Raw genomic sequence first — 25,664 nt, 5'->3', positions numbered from 1 at the left:
AAGTGTACCATATTTATTAAAATAACTTAAACTATTTTTCGATTTTAAATAATAAAATGTTTACATTAAATTTTAATTATACTTTCATAAATTAAAATTTACATAATAAATTGTAAGGGTAAAAATACTAGTATTATAAAAAGTAGCACATTTCAATTTATCGTTTAAGTTATCTGTATTGTCAATCACATGCAGTTCACCCACTCTTCGCGATTAAGCTAAAAGAAACAGGCATTTTTTTTGTGAATAAACGTTGATTGTCAAAATTGCTATTATATGAATACGTATTCACTTTCGAAAATAACAATAAGATTTTACAGTGCACGGCATCAAACGGGAGAAATATAGAAAGGCCTACTGGAGACAAAACAAAGTGAGCCCTAGGAGGGGAAGGGAAAAAGAGAGAATTGATAAAGATGGAAGAGGTAGGATAGTAGAAGAAAAACGAAAGAAACTTGTATTAATAATTTTGGGTAATCTAACAATAAATAACGGGTAGTCACTTTAGTGTATTCGTACCTATTGCTATTACTGCCTTAAAAAATGGCTGAAACACCACTTTCATGCGTAGCTAAAGAAACTACTAGACCTTATCTTCTAATTTATCATTTACAAGAGGAAGCAACTCCATCTTATTCCGGGGGGTCCTTGGAGTCCTGGGGGTCCGAGGAGTTCCAGGGACTGCTGGCTGTTGGGAGAGCATGTGCCTCACATAACCATAGAATGTACAGCCCACAAGAGTCACGGCACATCCAACAGAATTTAAATATGAAATTGGGTTTCTAAATATCAGCCAAGAAACAAGGACAGCGACTGCAACCTGCACAAAAAACACGATTCTGATTAATTTGAAAATTGTCAAATACTTCTTACTTCGCTCTCATTTTATTTGCTCTAGTACATAACAAAAACAAAAAGTGAAAATAAATAAGGGTCTTAGTAGGAAAGTAAACTATTTTTTCTTTATATTTTAAAGTTCGGAAAGAGTCAAGACTAAAATGTTCCAAAAACTCATAATGAAAAAGAGTCATAGAGGAAGTGAGATTTAACATATGGTTCAGATCCACCGACATTAATTATCCTTTAACACGAGCACATTAGCATGCACTTAATGAAGCAAAGTCAAAGAATGAAGATTAATTTAATAAATCCAAACAAGGGAGTAAATGTTAAGCTAGAATGAAACAAAATCTAAAAGGAGAGAAACGCATCTCGTGCAGGAATGATGATATAATACACAATTTCTCAAAACACATTAAGTGCAAACCATGATGCTTGAACTTATACGTAATAAATCTCACCTTAAGATTTCCGGCAACATTAAATGTTACAGCAGTGGTGGAGTGTATCACGTAAAAAATTGAGAAGTTAAGACAGAAAGCCAACACCCCGGAGCTAAAAATAATGATGAGAGCCGACCAAGGATATGGATGGGTACCAAACCATTCAAGGATTCCATTGCCTTCAAGTAACAGTGCAGGAAGCGCCAAGATCATGGTTGCAAAAGGTGCCATGTAATAAACTGTGTTTATGCTAAAGATACATGCAAAGAAAAGTTAGTCTGTGTGCTGCAGAAAAGTCATGGCAAAGCTATTCAGAGAAACCATGTCATGACCCGAGTAGAATAAAATAGCACAGCCAAGACAAATACCAAGAATAACAATATGCCAATCGTCATTGCCAAAAGAAAAACGTCTTCGGTGCAATTTCTGCGGAAAAATGTTAAGTATTTCACTTTACTCGCTGCGGAGCTATACATTGTTGCGAAGACATTCACTCAACCAATATCGATCCCATGGTAACTCTTCTTTTCTTTGACAGTTTCACTCATCTATCAGTTTCTACTTGCTACTTAATTCAGTCTATAAATAACCCTTTCTTAACAACATTAAGTAGTTCATTTTACTAAATATAGAACTCGTGACATTGTTACTCCTTTTTGAGGGAGGACGGACCTCCACAACATCACTCTACCAATATTGACCCAATTATATCTCTTCTTTTTCTTTGACAGTTTCACTCAATTATCAGTTTTTATTTGCTCCTTAATTCAGCCGATAAATAACCCTTTCCTAACCCAACTCTCAACAAGAGCATATATTGTTAAGACAAAAAAACATAAGAGTCACTCAACTCAAAAAGACTAGGGCATTAGAGGGAAAACCTCAAAACTGAAGTTCATAGCCCATCCTACTCAATCTAAGATCTAACATGAAACTTTTACTAAGGCTTGATTCATGCCCCTGACCTTGGAATGTTCTTTTTCTTTGACAGTTTCACTCAATTATCAGTTTTTATTTGCTCCTTAATTCAGCCGATAAATAACCCTTTCCTAACCCAACTCTCAACAAGAGCATATATTGTTAAGACAAAAAAACATAAGAGTCACTCAACTCAAAAAGACTAGGGCATTAGAGGGAAAACCTCAAAACTGAAGTTCATAGCCCATCCTACTCAATCTAAGATCTAACATGAAACTTTTACTAAGGCTTGATTCATGCCCCTGACCTTGGAATGAGGTAACGCCTCCCCTCCTAAACTTTCAAGTATCCAAAAACGTAAAATATCACCAGATAACCGGTGAAAACACTATTCTGTTTCTTTTGAAGCAAACAAATACAAAGGAACTCATGAAACATTGTTGTAAACTTGGCACCTCGACAGATGCTGATCAGAAATGTTTGTACATACCAAGACATACTGCTTAGCTACATGCCTACAGCAATAAAGATGCACACGGAGATGTGTGTCTATACTTCGAATGGCACTCTTAAGTTTTAGTATTCTTATATAACACAAATATTGATCATTAATAAATAAAATCACCGTATAAAGGGCCTTCTATATTAACTAAAAGGTGACACCCAGCAATTTTTTGCTTTGGCTTATTTGTATCTAGTTCTTAGTGATTGACTTGTTGCAATCAAACTAAGCACTAAACAGAACCCAGAGATGTTCGTAGCTCCAATATAGAATACTTCCTAGCTCTACATATGAGAAGGTTAACAAAAAACGCAATCAATGAGGTAAAAGCCATTTTCATAATAAATAATATTACGGACATGGAAATAACGTTGAAGCGGAAAATCTACATACTGGAAAATCCAGAAATGGCAAAAAATAGAGAAGGGAAAGAAAGAAAACCAAAATACAGAGTTATCAACAACAAGGGAATTCAAGCATAAAGATGGTACCTGTCAAATTTGTATCCATGCAGAAGAGATTCTGCAAGAATAGTCTTTGTAGAAGTAGCCAGACAGCCAAATAATGCAGCACAAAATCCAAACATGTTAAAACTAAGCTCTGTTACAGATGTCAGAAGAATCCCTCCAACAATGGGTACAAGAGAAGCCCAAATACGCCAGTCAAAATACTTCCTCCACACTAGCCATTGCAAAACAACTGCACCAGTTTACCAAGATTAGATGTAATCGTAAATATCCTCAAATCTGAATGTAAAGCAGGTAGCAAATATGTGGCAGAAATGTTAACACCGATTATTAAACCCACCTGTGGTGGCAGGTGTGAATGACTTTATTGTCTGCATAAAAGAAACTGGAATGTATCGTAGGCTCACATTCCCTAACACGATGTTAATACAGAACACAAATGACATTGGAAAGATTCTTCGCCAGCGATCTTCAGGGTCAACAGTTATCAGTGGCTTAAGTTTCAGCACCTTTATTACCACATATCCCCCAATGGCTGAACAGATAAAGTGGACGCTTGAAACTGATAGGGGAAACTTGAAATCCAATTTCTGAAAAAAAAAAAGGTAAACTGTTTATAATCCATACCTCGAATCCTAAATACACATGGATCGTGGAAATTAAGTGGTCAATATTGATAATTTTTTATTGCTAACAGATGGAACACAAGCATAAAAGATATAAACGGTCGGCGATCACAATCATTTAGGCCTCGATACAAAACTTTATCTACAGATCAACTTCATCATGAAATGATTATTTTAAAACAACTCCCTTCCAGATGGAGTTTTGAGAACCATGGATGAAACCAAGAAAACCATAAGACCTTTACTGACAAGCAAAAAACAGAACTGAATCTTGTAGAATATACACACCAATAGAAAGCCCAATCTCTAAGGAAAAAAGGTAGACTTTCTATATGCTTTAAAGACAATTGCTTCTATTAACAAACTAAACCACAAATACCACCAGTTAGAATAATTTTTTATTTTATTTTAAAAACATACTAAGCTATGTTCCAGGGTAGGAAAGTCACATTGCAGTAACAGTAATTTTAACATTTTGGTTCAGCTGTTATAACACATGTCAGATTCCAAGATTCAAAAACAGGCGAATTTTGCAATGATTAACAAACAATAATCTCAGGTCTATTGCACCATAAACAAAACATCTAGCGTTAAATTAAATCCATAGCACGACCAGAGAAAATAAAATCAAACAAAGCCCAGGCAAATAACTCGACAAATTAAGAGAAACCTACACCTTGGACGTAGAAGTACCGGGCAATTAACTAGATCATTAACGAAACAAGATTTTTGAATTACAATCGTACTCGGTGGATGGGCTAGGATCACGTGTACTTTTTATTTTATTTTTTAATTATGAGAGAAGAATCACTATCTTGGTTAATTTTTAAAAGGCGCTTCAAACACACACAAAAACTCGATCCAGGCACGCGGCATGGATTTCGACTTAGATATGAAACTCTACAAATTAAAACGCATCGCCGAAAATAGCAATCTACAGAAACACTAAGAAAAACAGTAATCCATGGCAATTTCATTCAGATAGTTTCACGATACGCGAGGCATCCGTGTGGAGCAACCTAGCGGCGGAATCTAAGAAAATCGACGACATGAAAGAAAATAAATCTCATGAATTAGAAAAGAAGAAGCGAATCGGCGGGTGTTTGGAAATTGAAATGAGAGAAAGAAAAGTGCGGGAACCTGGAAGATCCACTTGTTGACGATGATTACGGTGACATTGAAAGCCCACCACTGAAGGATGGACAAGAGAGATCTGATATCGCTCCACTGGCAAACGAAACTCTCTTCCATCTACGGTTCCAGAGGCGCAGCTATTACGTGTTGTGGCTACGAGAATATGAATGAAGAGAACGAAGAGAATGAAGAGGGTCGAACTCGTAACGGTGTATAACGAGTAAGAGGCACCTCTTCTGCTCTCTGCAATCTGCTTTCCCTCTCTCTCCCTTTTATTATGCCAGAGAAATTTTCGAAACGTTTCGGTTCGATTTCGCTCTCTCCCTGTCACGCCATGGAAATTTTATGTTTCTTTCTGCTTTGGTTGGTGGGGCATGTGGGTCCCACGGTATTCCAGCTCCGAGGTTCAGGGTCAATTTTGTCACAAATCAACATTCCCCGCTTTTTCAAAACTCCATTTGTTCTCACTTTGTTTTTCTTTCCCTCCCTATACCCTCAAGTCTTGGTTTTTCCTACAATACCTTTTATTCGGATTTTATTAATCAATGCTTTAACTTAATGAATGGCCGAAATTAATTTAGTTTAAGAGACATATTGTTTTGTTTTACTTGATAATCTTGTTTAGGAGAGGAATATTTAATATTACTTTTGTAATAAATTATTCTCTTAATGTTTCTTTTAAAGTTAGATGTTTAAAAAAACCTATTTTAAAATATTTTTAGAAATTGTTTCCTTGTATTGCATTGCATTAATAGCTACAATGGTGTTTTAAATATTAATCTGGTAAATTTTGCCATGCTTAACAAAATCGTGTAAAGGTTTCCTTAATTAATTGTTCCCCGGTATTGTAATGCATTCGAGTATTCTTGTGTGTATGCATGGTTCAGATTGATGTTTTAAATATTAATCTAAGTAATATTAAGTTCGGTGATTTAATTAACTAATTCATATTGAACCCTGATTGAGTTAGACAGTGTTCGAATTAAAACAAGGGATAATTAATTGAAATTTTTAATTTTAATTCCAGTGTATGTTTGAATTAGAGACTGTCATTTTAATTAAAATTGAATCGGTACAAACGTGATTCATGTTTGAACAATTTATTTTTAAGAAAATAAGTTTTATTTAATTATATTAAAATAAAGTTATAAGTTATATTGTAAAACTTTATTTAAAAAATTGCTATTGACCAAAAGAGTTTGGTTCTTTCTACCTATAGTTAGGGCAAAAAATTAATTACATTGTCATTATATTCAAATCAAAATCTTAGCCAAGATCATGGTCGAATTAGTAATTATTAAAATTGAGACTTCTTTTATAATATAATAGCAAATTACCTCATCTTTAAATAGTAGTTAAAGTAATAATACTAATGCTGCTATTTTAAAAAATGGTAATATTATTGAACTATTAATAAAAGATCTTAATTATGGAATATACTATATTTTGATATTTTAATAAAAGGATATATCATATATTTTAATCAATTTAAAACAAGAAACGTGAACGGAAATGACGACTGTGATATGTCTTTTTAAGGATGTTTTATCTTTCTCTGTATTACTTCAAACATCATTATAGACTGATTTTGTAAGTTTTACTTTTTAATTACATTTTCTAAAAAAAATAAAGTTTAACTAAAAACATCTTTATGCTAAAGTAAACGTGTTTTGATAAAAAAAAGAAAAGAAAAAAAATGGTTTTTTTCAGAAATCTTAAATTGAAAAATATGTTTGATTTATTGTCTCGTACAGAAATAACACTCCTATATGAGCAAATTTTTAAAAAAATAAATTTAGTCAAAATTCTCAGGCAAAAAAAACTGCTATAAAAATATAATTTTTTAATTAAAATAAAATTTTAATGAAAAAAATATTATACTATCCATGTTAAATCAATACTACATTCCTTACTGAAACAATTCATGATTTTTTTTTAATGATAAGAATTTTTACTTTGTGTTTTTATTTTACCTAATTTTAAGTAATCCAAGATGAATCAAATATAATCTAACTTTTTTTCTAATCTAGTTAAATTTATTTGGTTGAATTTGTCATTAAATTGGATGATATATAAAAACTGTTATCATACCCTTTACAGAAAGTTACCTTAAATTGATTTTTTAAGAGAACATAATATCTTAAAATAACTACTTTTAATTGTTGTTTATATTTTTATAAGGTAGCTGCATTAATTGTGACAAATACAGGACTAATATTTATACCAAGAAGCATAAAAATACTAAACAAATAACATTTTTATATATTTATTATGTAGTTGAGTCTTGTTCATCATATTTAAAATTCAATCATGTGAATTACAAAAATATAATTTAATCGAATTTGACACATTCAAAAGTTTTAGTTGGACGAGCTTACAAATTGAATACAACATGGTTAAAATATTTATAAAAAACAAACGATAAATGCTACCTCACACTTTGATTAATAAATTACAGAGATATATAAAGTATAGGAGATTAACGAGAGAGTGAGATAATCACACGTAACATCGTGGATCTAAACAATAATATTATTATAGTAAAAAAAATCAACTTCGTCATTGATACTATCAATGGTTAAATTATTAAATTACAGGTTGACCTACTTTATATAATTTGTATTTTAAAAATATTATATGTATTCATAGTGTTATAAAATACTTATATGAAATAATAAATTATTTAACATATGTAATTCATAAGCTAAAGTCCAGTAGTCATGATACAGTTATTAATACATATGTAGTGTTGTGACCGAAGCCAACTTGATATACTATGGATTTGGGTTTAGGGTTGAAAAAAAAATTAAAATTTTGATATTTTATGTTTTTATATTATTAATTAATATTATTTTTTATTATATTGTAAATAGAAATAAAAAATACTTTTTTTTTATTTTTATTGTATTATAAATGAAAATAACAAGAAAAATACTTTAAGAGTAAAATATTTTGAATTTATTCATTAAAAATTCTAATATTAGATAAATAAGTGATATTAAAATGATTTTTTATTACATTGTACTTTTTAAAATTTAAATTGTTTTTAAAGTTTAATAAATGATTCATTAACTAATCAGCTTCGAATGATCCATTTTAATATTAATAAAAATATTTCATAAATAATTTAAAATTAATTGAAACACAAATATTTTTGAAAAAGAAAATATCTTTTTTTTCAATTCTTTTCCATCATACAACGATGTTACCAATTTTATGTAACTCCTGTTTAAATAAAAGACTATAATTTAACGCGACATTGTCCTTAACTCGACATGATCGACAATTATAATATAATTCCATTTCCCTTCTCAAGGAAAATCTATGTATGTTTATAAAATTGAAATGTACAAGTTGACAGTTGTAATAATATAAAAAAAAAACAGTTACAACATAGATAAAATAAGATATTTTGCTGACATGTTATATTTTAAGTTATTATTTAATTTTATTTACAATCATGGATAAATAAATGCAATATACTTTTATAACTATTTTTAATTATCACAAAAATTATGAACAAATGTAATATGTATTTTATCGGTTTGAGAAACTTTTAAAATATTTGTTATCTAACTTATGAAGTATAGATGGTTTCTACTTAAAAGAAACTAGAATTTAAAAAAAAAAAACATTATTGTTTTCATAAATTCTTACAATTTTTTAATATATGATCAAAATATTCAACAAAATAAAAAATTAAAGTTATTTGTTAGTTACACAATGGGTCCCACATTCATCGAGTTACTCTATATGATCAATTTCAATTACAGTTTCACATAGCCACCCAACTACTGACAATGGGGATTTGAACTTTATCACATGTTTTGAACTAAACTTAACAAATTACATCTTTATTAAAATGCTTTAAAAAAATTAAAATATTGATACATGATTGAAAGGCAGAATATTCTCTCTCGCATAACATTTTGATTAGAGAACACAACACTTTAAAATATTTACTAATATAATATACTTTTTAATATAATAAAAATCTTTCTTAAACTATCTAGAGTGACATCCCACGTGAGAGAAACACTCCACATGTTAATAATATATCAGTATTAAAATATTACTAGAAATATATACATATTAACCATTGTACTTGTAAATAAATAAATGAAAGTGTACACCAATGCCGCACAGAATTACCATCACCAGAAGGACCTTCCCTAGTTAACTTCATTCAGAGAAAGGACAACATAGAATGAAATTAATTGAAACCAAATTGTTATTAATTCTGTATTCATAAAATATCTAGAAGCAGGTCAAAACATCAAATGTACTTCCTCATGTTAGCGGTAAAAAAATATGCATTTGATAAATATTTCTAAGTTATACAAATTAAAAAAAAACATTTAAAATTATAATATGGCGAAAACAATACGGATGTTGTTGAATAAAAATCATCTGTTGGGAAAAAAATTGTTTAATTGTTATTTTGTGATTTAAAAGTTGTCGAGTAATGTTAATTTGATTGAAAAGTTGAAGAGATGGAAAGGAAAATGCAGTGTGGGGGTAGTGAAAGCAAGTGTTACTGATTTGGGAATTTAAGGGTAGTGAAAGCAAGTGTTTATTTGTTTCACATAACCCAAAAACCAAAAACCATTTTAAAAAAATAATCAATTATCTCCATGTTGTCTAATTGATTATTTGTGAGAACAGACATTTTATATTTGCTATTGATGTTTAAAATAATAATAGTTTTATTATTACTAGGAAGAATAATATTCTTGATATTAATTATTGTTGATTTTATTTTAAAAGGCACCTTACATTATTGAAGAAATAATAAACATTTCAGTTAGTCTCCATTTTTAAATGATTCAAAAATATGTAATAAAATAAAAAATGTCTCTTTAACAACATTTTTCTACAACCTTTTAACAATAATTTATGTGATAACTTATAATTGGTCTGTTTCAAATCAGATCAATAAAATAATAAAATAATGGCACTATTCTGTTATAAAAAAGTTATAAAAAAAAATTGTTAAAATATTATGGTGCATAAAATAATTATAACTATTATAGTTAATATATACGTAATAAAGTAATATATTTACGGGAAGTTGAGCTGATCGCTTTGTGATACAAAAAGGGGGCAAAACCTCGGTACATGGCTACAAATAAGCCATAGCACAGTTCTACAATGTTCATTTGTAGCATTGTTTTGTTGGGTGGAGTTTCCGAAGTGGGATAAGCCAAACGTATATCCCCAAACTTGCTACAAAAGTAAAAGGACAAAATTAAACATCAGCTTCCTACTTCCTTCCTTGCCTGCAAATCGATTCAAAGCACCGCTTCTGCAACGTTTCACAAAGTCTACGTCAATGCTCATTCCCCTGTCTTTCCGTTGCTACATGTGCTAAATGTTTGCTTAAAAATATCACATTGTAATAACTAATATACAGAATTACCAGAATTAAATTAATTTGATTTTTAATAGGCATGAGATGTGACTATAAAAGGTAAGAAATGTGGGGATAAAAGTTTGGCAAAGGTAATGGTGGTGGTAACGTGATTTGTTTGGAGAAGCTATGAGATAGATAGACATAGTGTGAAATAAGGTGCGGCGTCAACTGCGTGTGCGAAGGGGGAGTTAACTCATGAATGCAAGGTGTCCCAAACTTCTTCTTCTTAGGGACCACGCTAAGCCGTTACCAACGCCAATTACGACAACATAATATAATCTATTATGCAGACTCACTTGTAACACCTAATTAAATAAGGTGTTTGCACAGCTATCGTCACTTTGCGCAAGCGACATCTTTCAAATTTTGTAACTCTTAATAGGTATTACATTGCTTCGCTCTAAGATGTGCAACCTTCTTCGAATACATTTTCCTCTTCGATGATGGGCTTATTTCACTCGAAAGGTTAAATAATAACATATACTAGAAACAAGAATAATTCATATGATTACAGTGAAAGAATTTGCAAGGGACTTGTGAGTGGTATGTGATACCTTATTGATGCAATGAAGAAGATGGAAAGAGAGAAAAGTAGATTAAAATTTATAAGATAGGAGGAGTATTGTTGTATTTAACACACCTTATCAATGTGCACAAAGAAACCATGAGATACAAAGAGTGATAGCAGTGGATCGTGCAAGACAACCCAACTGTTTCCCAAGACCCACACCGGCTTCTACAGCTAAGAGTTAATTTTCAATTTGGACTTTGCATGTTGACCCAAAGAACTAAATGAAGAAGGTTGAAACAACATTTCTTCCTACACCTGCGTAATTTCAACCTTAATTTCCATAAATCTTTGTATTTTGAATTATACAATTTAAAATGTAAATTTCATATTTTGAAATATATAATTTAAAATATATTTTTTATTTTGTATTCTAAAAAGTACATTTCAAAATGTATTTTCCATTTTATATTGTAAAATATAAAATTTTAAAAAATATATATATTGTGAATTATACATTTTAAAATACAAAATGGTAATATAGGAAAATATAACTGAGTAGACAACTTTCACATGATTTTGTTGTTTCTTTAGTTTTGTACTTACTTTGCACATGGTCTTATCCTTTTAGTTTTTGAGGTTACTCCTTACAGCATATCTTCCTGCACTACCATATTTTTTAAAAATTTCAAAACTATTATTTATATTTTAAAATATCTTATATTCCACATTTTTTCTTCAATAGATGTCGACATCTGTTAAAGAAAAAATACTTCAATAGATATGTCACATCCGTTAACGTGACTACAACCGTTCAATTTATTTTTTTAGTTTATTAGTTTATTATATTTAAAATTAATATATAAATATTATTTAATTTTTTTAAAAATTTATTACATAATTATATATAAATTAATTTTAGTTTATTTAATAAAATAATTATTATCAATTTAATTTATATATTATTACTTAATTAATTATTATAATATTTTCCATATTATTAATTAAACGGATGTACCACATCCGTAGGTTTATTTTTAGTTTATTAATTTATATATTTTAAATTAATATATAAATATTATTTAACTTTATTTTAAATTTATTATTCAATTATATGTAAATTAATTTTATTTTATTATTAATTTAATTATATATTATTATTTAATTAATTATTATAATATATAAATATTATAAATTAAACAGATGTGCCACATCCGTAGGTTTTTTTAGTTTATTAATTTATATATTTAAATTAATATATAAATATTATTTAATTAAATTAATAATAATTATTTAATTAAATAAAATAAAATTAATTTTCGTAATATATTATAAAAAATAAAAATATTAAAGTAATTTATAAATTAATTAAAATATAATATTTAAAAAACTAAAAAAAAAAATACTTAAACGGATGTGGTACATCCGTTAAATATAATTAATTAAAAAATTGGGTATGTGGTGGTGAAACGGATATCAAAGGTAAGTTGTGTATGGGGTGGAGCAGGGAGCATTTGATGGTGGTGGAGGGAGCAATACTCTTAGTTTTTTAGGATTTCAAGTTGTATTAAGTATGTTTTGAGATCCAAATTATGGAAATTTGGAGTATGTAATTAAGTTTAAATTTGAATATATGTATGAGTCTCTATGTAAAAGGGAGACTTTCTCTCCTTTATAAGATATTGATTATTGAATAAAAATGGCTTAATTACCTACTTAGTCCCCATGTTCGGAGGTAATTTGCTGTTTAGTACCCGGTTTTAAAAATGTAGGCATTTGATACCTATGTTTTGAAATTTGTATCAATTGAATCCTACCCACTTAACGCCGTTATAAATCTAACGTTTTTCTGACTGTGTATGTGATTTGTGGACGAGCGGTTATGGACGAGCGTTCGCTTCGTTGGACGAGCGTCCTCTTCTGCCTGACTGGGCGTTCGCTTCGCTGGACGAGCAATTGATAACGCTCGCCCTGTGGACGCAAGTACGTCAGGCAGAAGAGGACGCTCGTCCAGCGAAGCGAACGCCCAGTCAGGCAGAAGAGGACGCTCGTCCAGCGAAGCGAACGCCCAGTCAGGCAGAAGAGGACGCTCGTCCAGCGAAGCGAACGCCCAGTCAGGCAGAAGAGGACGCTCGTCCAGCGAAGCGTACGCCCAGTCAGGCAGAAGAGGACGCTCGTCCAACGAAGTGAACGCTCGTCCATAACCGCTCGTCCACAAATCACATACACAGTCAGAAAAACGTTAGATTTATAACGGCGTTAAGTGGGTAGGATTCAATTGATACAAATTTCAAAACATAGGTATCAAATGCCTACATTTTTAAAACCGGGTACTAAACAGCAAATTACCTCCGAACATGGGGACCAAGTAGGTAATTAAGCCAATAAAAATCTATTTATTATATGTTTTATATGTCTTCCTTATAAGTTTATCTTATAAAAAAGTTTGAAATATATATTCATTTAATCTTTATCACACATAGATACAAATATGTTCTCCACATAAATATACACCATTCTTTTTTAAGAACTTATATATTAGACTAATTCCCTAATTATTTAAGATAGTAATATCTCTCGATAAGGATCACATGTAGTCGTTTTAAGTTAGGAAGATAATATTTTAGAATGGTTTTTCCTATATCTCTCAATTTTTGTCCTGCACTTCAAAAATTCCTACATTACCCTTTAGTTAAAAATCAACGAATTTTGAAGATCAATTAAGAGTTTTACGAATTTCAAAAATCATTAAAACTTTAACCGACATTCAAAAATCGATGAAGTCTTAATTAACTTTTGAAAGACAGAAAAATCTTAATCAACTTTCGAAAGTGAAGAAAGTCTTAACCAACTTGAGTTAGATAAGTTCCTTAACCAACTTTAGAAGTCTTATTAAGATTTTTTTATTTTAGTTTATTTTTTTGTTTTTATTTAATAATAATAATATTTATATTAATAATTTGATAATAATATTAATATTAATAATATTAAAATAAATATATATATTAAAAAAATTTCAAAAATGGTTAAAATCTTAATCGGTTTTCGAAAGCCGTCTGATTAATTAAATTTTTAAATGGCTTTCGAAGTAAATTCCTTTTAAGATTTTTTTTTTCTAATTTTTTTAGTTTACATGTTTGTTTTTTATTTAATAACAATAATAATAAAATAAAATTGAATATTTTAAATAAAAAGCGAAATTTAAAAAATATTAAATTAAAAAGTGTTTGTTTTAATTTAATAAATAAAAAATTACTTTTTTATAATTTAATAAATATTTAATTAATTTTTATATAATTTTCTATACATTAATATTTTAATTTGTATTTTAAAAAACAAATAAATAAAACATATTAAAAAAATTAAAAACAAAAAAATTTAAAAAATAAATTAATCGTATTTAGAAATTTTGTTGACATATTTAATTTGAATATTCGTTAACTGAATTAACATATTGTTTTAGTGTTTTTACTTTTAATTTTTTTAATATGTCTTATTTATTTATTTTAATAAATAATATTTTATAAATTAAAATATTAATATATATTTTATTATATAAAAAATATTAAATTACTTAAATATTTATTAAATAAAAATAATAATTTTTATTATTAAATTAAAACAAATGAATTTTTCAATTTAATATTTTTCTAATTTTCTTTTTTAAATAATAATAATAAAAATAATAATTATTAAATAAAATAAATAAATGAAAGGTTTAAACCCTTCCTTAGTTCTCATTTTTGTATGGAAATCTCAGTTCGTTCCTCATTTTTTCATCTGTCTTAGTTGGGTCATATTTTTTTGTAAAACTGATCACATTTTACCCTAACCATTAACTGGTCTCAGACGACGTTAAATTAAGACCACGTGGTGCAGAGAGAATGTGCTGATATGTGATGTGACATTATTTACTGGAGTATTTTGATTAAATAAATAGTGGTGATGTGACATTATTTACTTCTCTTTTTTTAAGTTTCACCACCTATTAGAACAAAATTATTCTTCAGAATTAAATTAGTTTATTTTTAATTATTTATTTTGTTTATTTGATAATTTTTATTGAATATTTTTATTTTCAAGTTTTACGATAATATTTTAATATTATCTTTTTTCTTTAAATATAAATACATAAATATTAATTTTTATAAAAATTATTTAAAATAATTTTTTTATTGTAATCATTATATATATAATTTTATTACTTTGAAAAGTTAAAAATATAATATATATGTTGAATTTATTTAAATTTAAAAATAAAATAATTTTAAAAAAATATAATAAACATATTTTAGTTTAAAAAGAAATGTTTTCTCTAAAGTCATTTAAAAAATATTAAATAAATTATTATTTTTATATAATAATTTGATATAATATAAACAATTTTGTATATTAATATTCAATTAAAATACACATAATTTTATAAAAATTTTAAAATTAAAAATTAAATTTATAATAATTTAGTTCAAAATAATGATTAGTGAATATGATTAAATTAGATTATTAATTAAATTAATATATTTTTAATATATTATTAATTAAATTGGATTATTAATATATTATTAATTAAATTAATATATTATCTTAATATAAAAAATTGAAGAAAAAATATGGTGATGTGACTTTAAGGATATTCACTTTAGGGACACATTCTCTCTACACGTGAGGAACACACATCAACACATTCTCTCTGTATCACGTGGCCTTAATTTGATGTTGTTTGAGATTAGTTAACGGTTAGAGTAAAATGTGTTTATTTTTACAAAAAATATGATCCGATTGAAACAGATAAAAAAAATGAAGACCGAACTAAAATTTTCATACAAAAATACAAAACGAGGATAAAGGGAGAATTTAAACTTAAATTAAAAAAACAGAAAAAAACAAAGGTTTTCGAAACTCATAAACTTAATTTCGAAACAAGTTAAAGTTTTTATGATTTTTAAAATTCGTTTAATATATTTTATTTTTTAATATTATTTATTATTATTATTATTATTAATATTATTATTATCATTAATGTTATTACTTTTATTAATATTATTAATATTATTAATATTATTATTGTTATTAAATTATTAAACTAAAATAAAATTTAAAAAAAAAAATCTTAACTAATTTTTAAAAATTGGTTAAGAACGTATTTTGAAAATCGATTAAAACTTCATCGATTTTCAAAAGTTGATTAAAATTTTAACTATTTTCAAAATTTATAAAATTTTTAACCAGTTTACGTTAATTGTTAATTAAAGGAACAATGTTTGAAAATTGGAATTCAGAGCTGCATAGAAACTACTCATATTTTATCCTATAGAATTTATCGTAATTCCTTGTGAAATATGAATACGAATATTTGTAGACAGAAATTCCATAAAATGATATAAACTGATAATAAATCTGGCAATGTCAGTTTTATTTGACTAAGGGCGATATCCCTGTTTATAGTTACACATTAAATGTCAGTGCCACAGTTTTGCTAATTTTGGCAAATGTAGATACCTAATTTGTCCACATGGTTATTGTGGAAGGCAACCCCGTCTCTTTCACATTCAATATTTTCTTCAAAGATACACCACACATGTTTAAATCACTAGTTAAAAAATCTAAGCATAAGGTTTTGCGATTAAAAAATTAATCTAGTGCAATTATATAATTTAATAGTGCTATTTATTAATAATAATATTTTTTATTTCAAATTTGGCATAAATTTGGAATAATTTATTAATTGAACATGTATAGCATGTTGCAGCATATATTTCAAACAAGTAAATGCATTTGCATTTATTGTGAAAAAAAAGAAAAAGAAGAAGGAAGCTGTATAAAAGGTTCTGAAATTCCAAACCAGAATAGCCTTTGGTCTCTCCGCCTCAGTGGCCATCACAGTACTCTAAAAAATCTCCTATGCATTTTTACTCCTTCGTTCTTTGATGGCAATGCAACCCCTCGCAATCTAAAACTGAAACCAGAAACTAATCGATCCTCCCAATTATTGATTGCACCAAACGCCATTCTCGGGCCTCACTGTTTCCTCCGATCGCCGCCACAGAACAATACCACATTGCTTTCAATTGAATTTACCTATCTGGATTGAGAACAATGAATGCCTATATTTTCGGTATCGTCGTTCCTCTCCTCGTCATCCTCTTCCGCAGCCGCAGTTCCACCAAGCGCCGCGGCCTCCCAGCCGACGTTAGCGGCGAGCGCGGACTCGCGCTGCGGAACCACCGCTTCACTTCGCCACTCAGTTCTGCCTGGGAGGGCGTCACGACGCTGGCGGAGCTCTTCGAGCGCGCATGCAGGGAGCATCATGACCGTGTGCTGCTCGGCACGCGCGTGGAGATCGCGCGTGAAGTGGACTACTCTTATGGTAGAAGACTCGAGAAGCTTCACCTGGGGGACTACCACTGGCTTACTTATGGGAGAGTCTTCGAATCCGTCACGAGTTTCGCTTCTGGTTTGGCGTTGCTCGGTCATCGCAAGGAAGAGCGCGTGGCTATATTCGCTGAAACCAGAGATCGTTGGTTCATTGCACTGCAGGTTTTTGCTTCTCTGATTCGGACGAGTTTTCGTTCGATATTTGTGTTTCTCATGGTTTTGTTTCTTATGCAGGGATGCTTCAGGAGGAATGTGACAGTTGTGACCATATATTCGTCATTGGGAGAGGAAGCTTTGTGTCACTCGTTGAATGAGGTTCGTTCTCTGTTTATCTTAATCGTTACAGAGAGTGAATTGTTACTGACATGTACTATTATGTTAATCATCGTAGACTAACTGTTATATGTTTCTATGGTTATGCTGCATATGCTGTGCCGTGTTAACGAGGTTCGTTGGTTTAATATTATGAGGTGGAATCGGTTCTTTGTAACATTGAACTATATAGTGAATTACAATTTTGACGGTACGAGAAGAATCTGTAAAATTCCTAAACCTGGAATAAGATACTCTCGTCCTCCTGGTATGAAAAAGAAAAAAAGCACTTGCAGTAACCTGCTTCTTAAAATTCCGCATGTTCTCCTCGCCGACCATGCACTCTAATTAAATGGTTGTTTTTTTTTTACAAAAGTGGTTTACTTTGACCCAATTATTACAAAAATGGTACAATTGACCCAAAAGTTACATGGTAGGGAACAAGTCGTGCGGTACGACTTCTTCATGAAATTAAAAAAGGTGAAGTCGTTATCAAGGTAACGAATTCTTTGAAAAACTTTTGAACTGAAGTAGTCGTAGAAGATAACGAGTTCCAAATTTTGAATTTAACTAAAGTCGTTCACGATTATGACGACTTTAGTTGTGCACCGTGTGAACTCTTTTTTTTATAAACAATACGTAGTTATACCAACTTTCAATCACTCAATATACCTCAAGCCTATGTATAGCACAGAAAGAAAAAGTGATCTGATTCCCAAATTTGTTAAACAAGGAGTTGATGAACATTACAGGTACACGAAAGAAAAACAGGAAAAGAGAGAAGAGAAACAGAGGTGCATGCACTCTATACCACACGCCTTATCATCACAGACCCTTTTCTTTTGGTAAAATAAGCCAGAAATGCACCTCATTGATCTTGCACATTGAGCTTCCCTCTTCTTAAATGAGGGCATCTCTTACCTTTCAAATTTTCACTCTATTTCCCATTCTACCATTGCTCACTGCACTACACTACAACCCTTACCAATATAATCACCATGCATGGTCACACTTTCACAGTACAGTCTCCACATCTCTTCCTTCTTGAGACTACCCAACACGTACCCACAGTACAGTTACAAGTGTCATTTTCTCCTTGCTTCTCCCTTCATGTTGCCTACATCTCATTGGCCATTTACCAACACTGCAATTGAAAGTTGATATAACTATTGTTTATAAATAAAAGAGTACACACGAAGTCGTCATAATCGAGAACGAATTTAGTTAAATTCAAAAATTGGAAGTCGTTATCTTTCACGAAGACTTCAGATCAAAAGTTTTTCAAAGAAGTCATTACTCCCGATAATGACTTCACCTAAGTCGTTTCCGTGCCATATGATTTCAGTTTAGATGCTGAGCCCGCACGACTTATCTCTCTTATGTAATTTTTGGGTTAATTGTACCGTTTTTGTAATAAATGGATCAAAGTAACCTATTTTTTCAAAAAAAACCAATTAAATGCTATTGGCAACTTTTAAGGTGGCGTGACTGCCAAAGTATTGGATCTAACAGGGAAGAAGTTCACCAGGGAGGAATTTCCAGTTTTTACTTTTGGGGGGGGGGGCGGGGGACTTGTACCAAACTATCATTTCCCATTAAGTAATAACTAACAGTGGGAAGATATACACACTTATGCAACTAGACTTGTTTGTGAAGAGGTTGAAAAAGGGGCGATGATGATATTGTTTACTGTATTAAGTGATAACTAACAGTAGAAAGATATACACACTTATGCAACTAGACTGGTCTGCGAGGAGGGTTGAAAAAGGAGGGGTAGGACTCGCGGGATGAGGCGGGATGTGAGCTCACCTGGTATATTCTCACATAAAACTACAGGGGATAGGTAACATGGACATGAGCAAACCAGAACCAAGAAACCACCTTCAATCCAAAACTTAAACTATGTATTTGTAGGTTCTTTTTCTTTTTCTTGTTTACTCAAGCGAGACTCTTGAAATCCTAATGAATTATTTTAAACTAAAAGAATCGGAACAGAAAACCTTCCGGTGGAGGAGGATTCTTTTAGGTAAACTAAGGTATTAATTATTTTCCCTTTTCTCATGATGAAGTTTTTCATTTTATTCCTACCCTCAGTTTCCTTCTTTTCGTTTCAGCTGCTCAACATACAATTCTGGTATTCGAAGTTCATGTAATGGTTAAGAATTCAACCTCAACAAGTTTTTCATTTTATTCTTCACAGTATTTTTATATATTTTTTGGGGGATCTTGTCAGTTCTTTCAAACGGTTTACTAAAATTAATGTGTTTCTTAGTTCATGTGTTTGTTCTATTTTGTAATCTAATCTAACATGCAAAATCTATGCCAGACAGATGTCACAACAGTGATATGTGGGCGCAAAGAATTGACGTCACTAGTACATATCAGTGGTCAACTTGATTCTGTGAAACGTGTTATATGCATTGACGACGACAAGATTTCATCTGATTTGTTTGCTCAGACTGGATGGAAAATCACTTCCTTTGCTGACGTTGAGAGCCTTGGCAGAGACAATCCTGTTGAGGCTGATTTACCCCTTTCAGCCGATGTTGCAGTTATAATGTACACAAGTGGAAGTACAGGATTGCCCAAGGTTAAAAGCATATCTGAGATATTTAGTTAAATTTCAATAATTGTATCATTGCACTGGATTGACTTTCCTAAATAGTAATCTAGATTCTTGATGGGACCATTTTTTACTTATATTTTTAATCCTTTTTCTTATACTTCCGCACTTTTCGGCTGTATTATTTTGACAGGGTGTAATGATGACACATGGCAATGTCTTGGCAACAGTCTCTTCGATAATGATTATAGTTCCTAACCTTGGGCCAAAGGATGTCTATCTTGCCTACTTACCGATGGCTCACATCCTTGAATTAGTAGCTGAGGTATGGGTTTCTACTTCAGTGATTGTTGAATAATTCTTTCAGTTCAAACTACATTTTGATTGTATTATATTTCTCTTATCTTGCATGTTTTGACAATAGTATTTGTTTTAGAATTTGATTGCAGCTGTTGGAGGTAGTATAGGATATGGAACTCCTTTGACTTTAACTGATACATCAAACAAAATAATGAAGGGGAAAAGGGGGGATGCCACTGCATTGATGCCAACTGTGATGGCAGCTGTACCAGCAATTCTTGATCGTGTACGCGAAGGAGTGCTCAATAAGGTATTCAATTTGTGATTCCATTGAAGAATGTACTTTTCCATATCAATATTATGCATTGGTGTCTGTGTTAGTGAGTTTGCTGAATAAACCTTTTACTTTGCGTAGTAAGGCTAAACCCTGATCGTGCAGGTAAATGCAAAAGGAGGATTGTCAAAGAAATTGTTTTATTTAGCCTTTGCACGAAGGTTGCTTGCACTTAATGGTAGCTGGTTTGGTGCTTGGGGCTGGGAAAAAGCTCTATGGAATCTTCTTGTGTTCAAGAAGGTTCAAGCAATTTTGGGTGGTCGCATTCGGTTTATACTATGTGGTGGTGCTCCACTTTCTGGTGACACCCAAAGATTCATCAACATTTGTCTTGGGTCAGTATTGCCTTGTTATATTGTTTTTGTAAATAAAACAAATATCATTACAGAAGAAAAGTTGGAAACATGATAGAGGATTCGATCTCTTAAAGAAACCGAAAAAAGGAGCCAACACTGAAGAGGTTCTAAGTAAACTACAAAAATCAACGGTTGATAGTTGATGTTAACAACAACTTTCACTTTGTGCATTTTGCCTGTTTTTCATGGGAAATTCTAGTTCTACAGAATAGCCTTCTAAAATAAATACTCTAAAATTGTATAGCTTTTTCGTGTACTTTTCTTTTATTGCTTTTCAACTTTCCAGTACTGTCTTTTCCTATCAAACTGATATTTGGTTGTCATTTGCAGTGCTCCAATTGGTCAAGGATATGGTCTCACTGAGACTTGTGCTGGTGGGACATTCTCTGATTTCGACGATACGTCTGTGGGCCGTGTTGGGCCACCTATTCCTTGCTCATATATTAAAGTAGGAATTGATCAGATGTAATCCAACTCCATACATTAACCTCAACGAATATTTACAAACATAAACTCTACTCGTTTTTTTTGGCTCAGCTAATTGACTGGCCCGAAGGTGGATATTCAACTAATGACTCGCCCATGCCTCGTGGTGAAATTGTGATTGGCGGTCCAAATGTCAGTCTTGGTTACTTCAAAAATGAAGAAAAAACAATAGAATCTTACAAGGTAATGCTATATAGGTTTTCTTTCTTTCTTCTTGTGGCGGATCACTTACGATTCTCCCCCATTGTCGTGTTAATGATATTTCTTGTTAGACACAACCATTCCCAGATCTTTACCTAACAGCCTGGGACCATTTAGGAGATTTGGTCCTTAACATATTAAGCAAGCCCATATGACCAAATGATTAGATTAGGTGTTTGATCCTGACGGGCCTCCATTTTTTCAAAATAGAGGTCTGATTAGGACCAGTGCATGGGCCTGGGTACTATCCATGCTTTAAGCCTTCAGTGCTGTGAGGAACCATTAACGAAACATCATGTAACTGTTAAGCTTTTGGAAGTTTGGTCCTTTACGATTTTGCTTAGTCATCTTTAGATTTGTGGTTTACTGTCACTTCCCTATCTCATATATATCTACTTTTCTTTTGTTATAAAGGTTGATGAAAGAGGAGTAAGGTGGTTCTACACTGGTGATATCGGAAGATTTCATAAAGATGGTTGCATTGAGATCATTGATCGGAAAAAGGACATAGTTAAACTCCAGCATGGAGAATATGTGTCCTTGGGAAAGGTATGGATATTAGTTCGTCGATTGCTTCCAATATTTAATGACTAATTTATTTAATACAGGTGGAGGCAGCTCTTTCTACCAGTCCCTACGTCGACAATATCATGTTGCATGCTGACCCTTTTCATAGCTATTGTGTGGCACTCGTCGTAGTTTCTCATCCGGCATTGGAGCAATGGGCTTCACAGCAAGGAATTGCTTATTCTAATAATTTTTCAGAACTGTTCAGGAAAGAAGAAACTGTGAAGGAGGTGCATGCATCACTTTTAAAGGTATGCCTTTTGTATCGAAGTTCTTTTACAACTTATTAGTAACGTTTTTGAAAGAATGTTTTCAGTTTTAGAAAGTACATTTATCTAAATCAACGGTAAAATCTGCAATTAAGGTTAACTGAGTTAGCTTTGAGGTCAACAGCGCTCTTTCACCTAATATTGTCCCAAAATATGCTTGTTTGAGCAGTTGGAATTTGGACAATAGGGAGATGGGAAAGTTGGAATGAAATGATTTCATATTTGCTTTGTACAACAAATGCTAGTCATTTCCATTTTAGTATGAATTAAGTAACAATTCCGAAGGTGATTTTTTTACCAACCTGGCACTCTTCCATCCCAGTTCTCTCCCCTGCCTATTTTCTACTTTTCCTATTTTCTGATACAAATTTTTGGCATGCATGGGGGAAGAATAGGGAAATAGGTATTTTGCATGTGAGTAACTAATATTTTGTGCCCTCCAATGTAACACAAATGATGAAGTATGCTTCTTGTTGTATTGATTTTTTTTTTCTTGGTCATTAAGAAAGGAGCATCCATATATTGATCTATTGTTTTAGTAATATAATTAGTTAATAACTACTTATTTTTAAGCTTGTCAAAACATTATTTGAATAAATCAAATATTGCTATTATAATATTACAATAAAAAATTGTTAAAGAGGATTATTTTTAAGTGCCCACATTTTTTTTTCATTTGAACTCTTCAAGACTTTTTTTTATAAAATTTAACCATTTCTTAAATTTAATGATTTTTTAAATTAAGTAAATAAAATCATTTATAAAATAAATAAAAATTATCTACAATTAAATTATAAAAATTATTTATATTTATTTATTTAATTATTATCTCATTACTTTTTATTATCATAAAAAAAATAAAGACATGCGTATGTATTTTCACTATTATGTAGAAAAGGAAGTGGTAAATCAGAATTTATATGAAAGAAAGATCATCGGGTAATTTAATTGAGTACAACTTACATCATATTCATTGCCTTTATTGTTGCTAATTCTGTATCATTCCACTTTCTTCCTATCATAAACCATTTCCAGGAAGCAAAGAAGGGTCGTCTGGAAAAGTTTGAGATTCCTGCAAAAATTACTTGCCTTTCTGACCCATGGACTCCTGAAACTGGCCTAGTCACTGCAGCTCTTAAGCTGAAGAGAGAGATAATTAGAAAGGCTTTTCAAGAGGAGCTTTCAAAGTTATATGCCTCCGTCTAGACCAAAATTGGATCTGGTTACCAGTCTCAATAAAAGTAATTAGAAACACTTTTGTAGGGAGGGCTTTATATATATTTTTATTTATAATCATATGTCCATTTTAAATTATATTTCTCATGCATAGCGAGGCTTATCACGAGTTGAATAGTATGAATTTAGCGAATGATGAAATTTATCAAACCTTGTATTTTACAAAATTTTCTAATTTATCTGCTAAGAATTTAAAATCTTCATTTTTTGCCAATAGCCGTCCCTATTTCTTAAATCTGGACAAAACCAGAGTTATCCCTGTTCTTTGGGTGGCCAGCCGGCTATGTGCCTTAATTCTCCCACGAATACAGATTATCGCAAACAAAAAATTGTACACCTTACACACATGATTAAACCAGTTGAGTATAATGATTATCTCTGCATTGGAAATGTACGAGTTAGAGCTAATTATTATTTGACATTTTAACAATCATATTGTATTATTAGTTATATACTTGTAATTGGATATAATCATGTTTATTTATTTATAATTACGATATACAAACCTGATAATTATTTGATATTTCAATAATCTTATGATAATTGATAAACGCAAACAAAGTTAATACTCATAATTGTGAGATACACCTAAATCGTACTTACCGATGGACGTGGAAAACTTAAAAGTATACAGTCGTGGTTGGGAAATCAATGCCAATAATCACAGTGATAATTAATGAATTCAATTACTCAATTAATATGAATAATTTTTCTTTGACGGTAAATTATTATACTGTATTTAGGTTCTTTAATGATATATGAAAACCTTGCTTAATTGAATTAATTTATACTTTTGTAGCAGGTAGGTTTGATTAAATTAATTAAACTTTGTAATAATTGACTAGTGTTTTTCATAAAACCTAAAATTGTTTCCGTATTTTGAATATTACATTTATATTCCTATACTTTCAATAATAGGTTCACATTCAATTCTTTGTCCCAGTTATCTTAGATGTAAGCATGTTTTTGTAGATTAAGATACGACCTTAATATTGTCATTGAAAAAACATCAAAAGATGTGTCACATGGTCTTGAGCTATAAGCTGATGGTGCTTATTTTCACTAGATGGGAATTCGTACACATTACCATGCTGAAGTGAGAGTATTAGAACTTAGTTATTTCATTACTTACAATTAGCTTAGTTGCCTTACTAAGTAGAGTTGTGTGGTTTTCAAACTGTATAGGATAAGATTTTTATTATTTTAGTTTTGTCTTAATAGTTTTATTTTTGATACTTTTAGGGTTAATAATTGCATTTTGTACATATAGTTCTAGTTTTATGTATTAAGAGAATTACATGCCATACAATTTTAATTTAAAATAATGTCAATTGAACGTTGGTATATTGTGATATTTGTCATTAAAGGATATTAACCTTTTTGTAATCAGTATTTTTGAACAGAATTTTCACTAACATAAAAAATAAATATAACTGACATTATAGACATTTTTTATGTTATTGTTTGTAGAATCCTGTCAATATTAAATTAAGTTTAGTTAAAATTGAGATTACACTTAAGATTATTAAGGAGTTATAAAAATTATAAATCGTGAAATAATAACATGTATCCTTAATTTTTAATTAGATTTATATTTTTTTTAATTGAAACTACATTTGTAGGAATGAAAATTAGTGGTGAAAAAAATGAGAATTCTATTTCATAGTGTTCTGATGGATAAAATAATAAAAATTTAAATTCTAATTTTTAATTAGGTTTAAATTTTATTTAAACTGAATTCATTCACCCAATACGGTAATCAAGTGTCTAATGGATAATTTGAAAAAAAAAACAACATTATACATTATTTTATG

At 30.4% G+C, this 25,664-nt stretch overlaps 2 protein-coding genes across 2 annotated transcripts; one reads left to right on the top strand and one right to left on the bottom strand.

Moving 5' to 3' along the window:
- Positions 1-431: 431 nt before the first annotated feature.
- On the bottom strand, positions 432-5,260 carry LOC108331836 (UDP-galactose transporter 1). The gene is made up of 5 exons (XM_017566801.2): positions 4,937-5,260; positions 3,511-3,760; positions 3,195-3,402; positions 1,302-1,533; positions 432-820 (listed from the first exon to the last, which is right to left on the bottom strand). Exons 1-5 carry the CDS (start codon positions 5,045-5,047, stop codon positions 584-586), a joined length of 1,038 nt encoding a protein of 345 aa, XP_017422290.1. The 5' UTR covers positions 5,048-5,260; the 3' UTR covers positions 432-583.
- Positions 5,261-16,656: 11,396 nt separating this feature from the next.
- LOC108330742 (long chain acyl-CoA synthetase 9, chloroplastic) lies at positions 16,657-24,005 on the top strand. The gene is made up of 11 exons (XM_017565268.2): positions 16,657-17,388; positions 17,461-17,541; positions 19,865-20,128; positions 20,295-20,426; positions 20,538-20,711; positions 20,841-21,070; positions 21,422-21,539; positions 21,629-21,760; positions 22,193-22,327; positions 22,387-22,596; positions 23,650-24,005. Exons 1-11 carry the CDS (start codon positions 16,948-16,950, stop codon positions 23,818-23,820), a joined length of 2,088 nt encoding a protein of 695 aa, XP_017420757.1. The 5' UTR covers positions 16,657-16,947; the 3' UTR covers positions 23,821-24,005.
- The last annotated feature ends 1,659 nt before the right edge of the window (positions 24,006-25,664 follow it).

The sequence above is a fragment of the Vigna angularis genome, chromosome 4 (genome assembly GCF_016808095.1).
Source record: "Vigna angularis cultivar LongXiaoDou No.4 chromosome 4, ASM1680809v1, whole genome shotgun sequence".
Lineage (NCBI taxonomy): Eukaryota > Viridiplantae > Streptophyta > Magnoliopsida > Fabales > Fabaceae > Vigna > Vigna angularis.
Note: the sequence above shows the minus strand (reverse complement) of the source record. Positions and strands in the feature narration are given on the sequence as shown.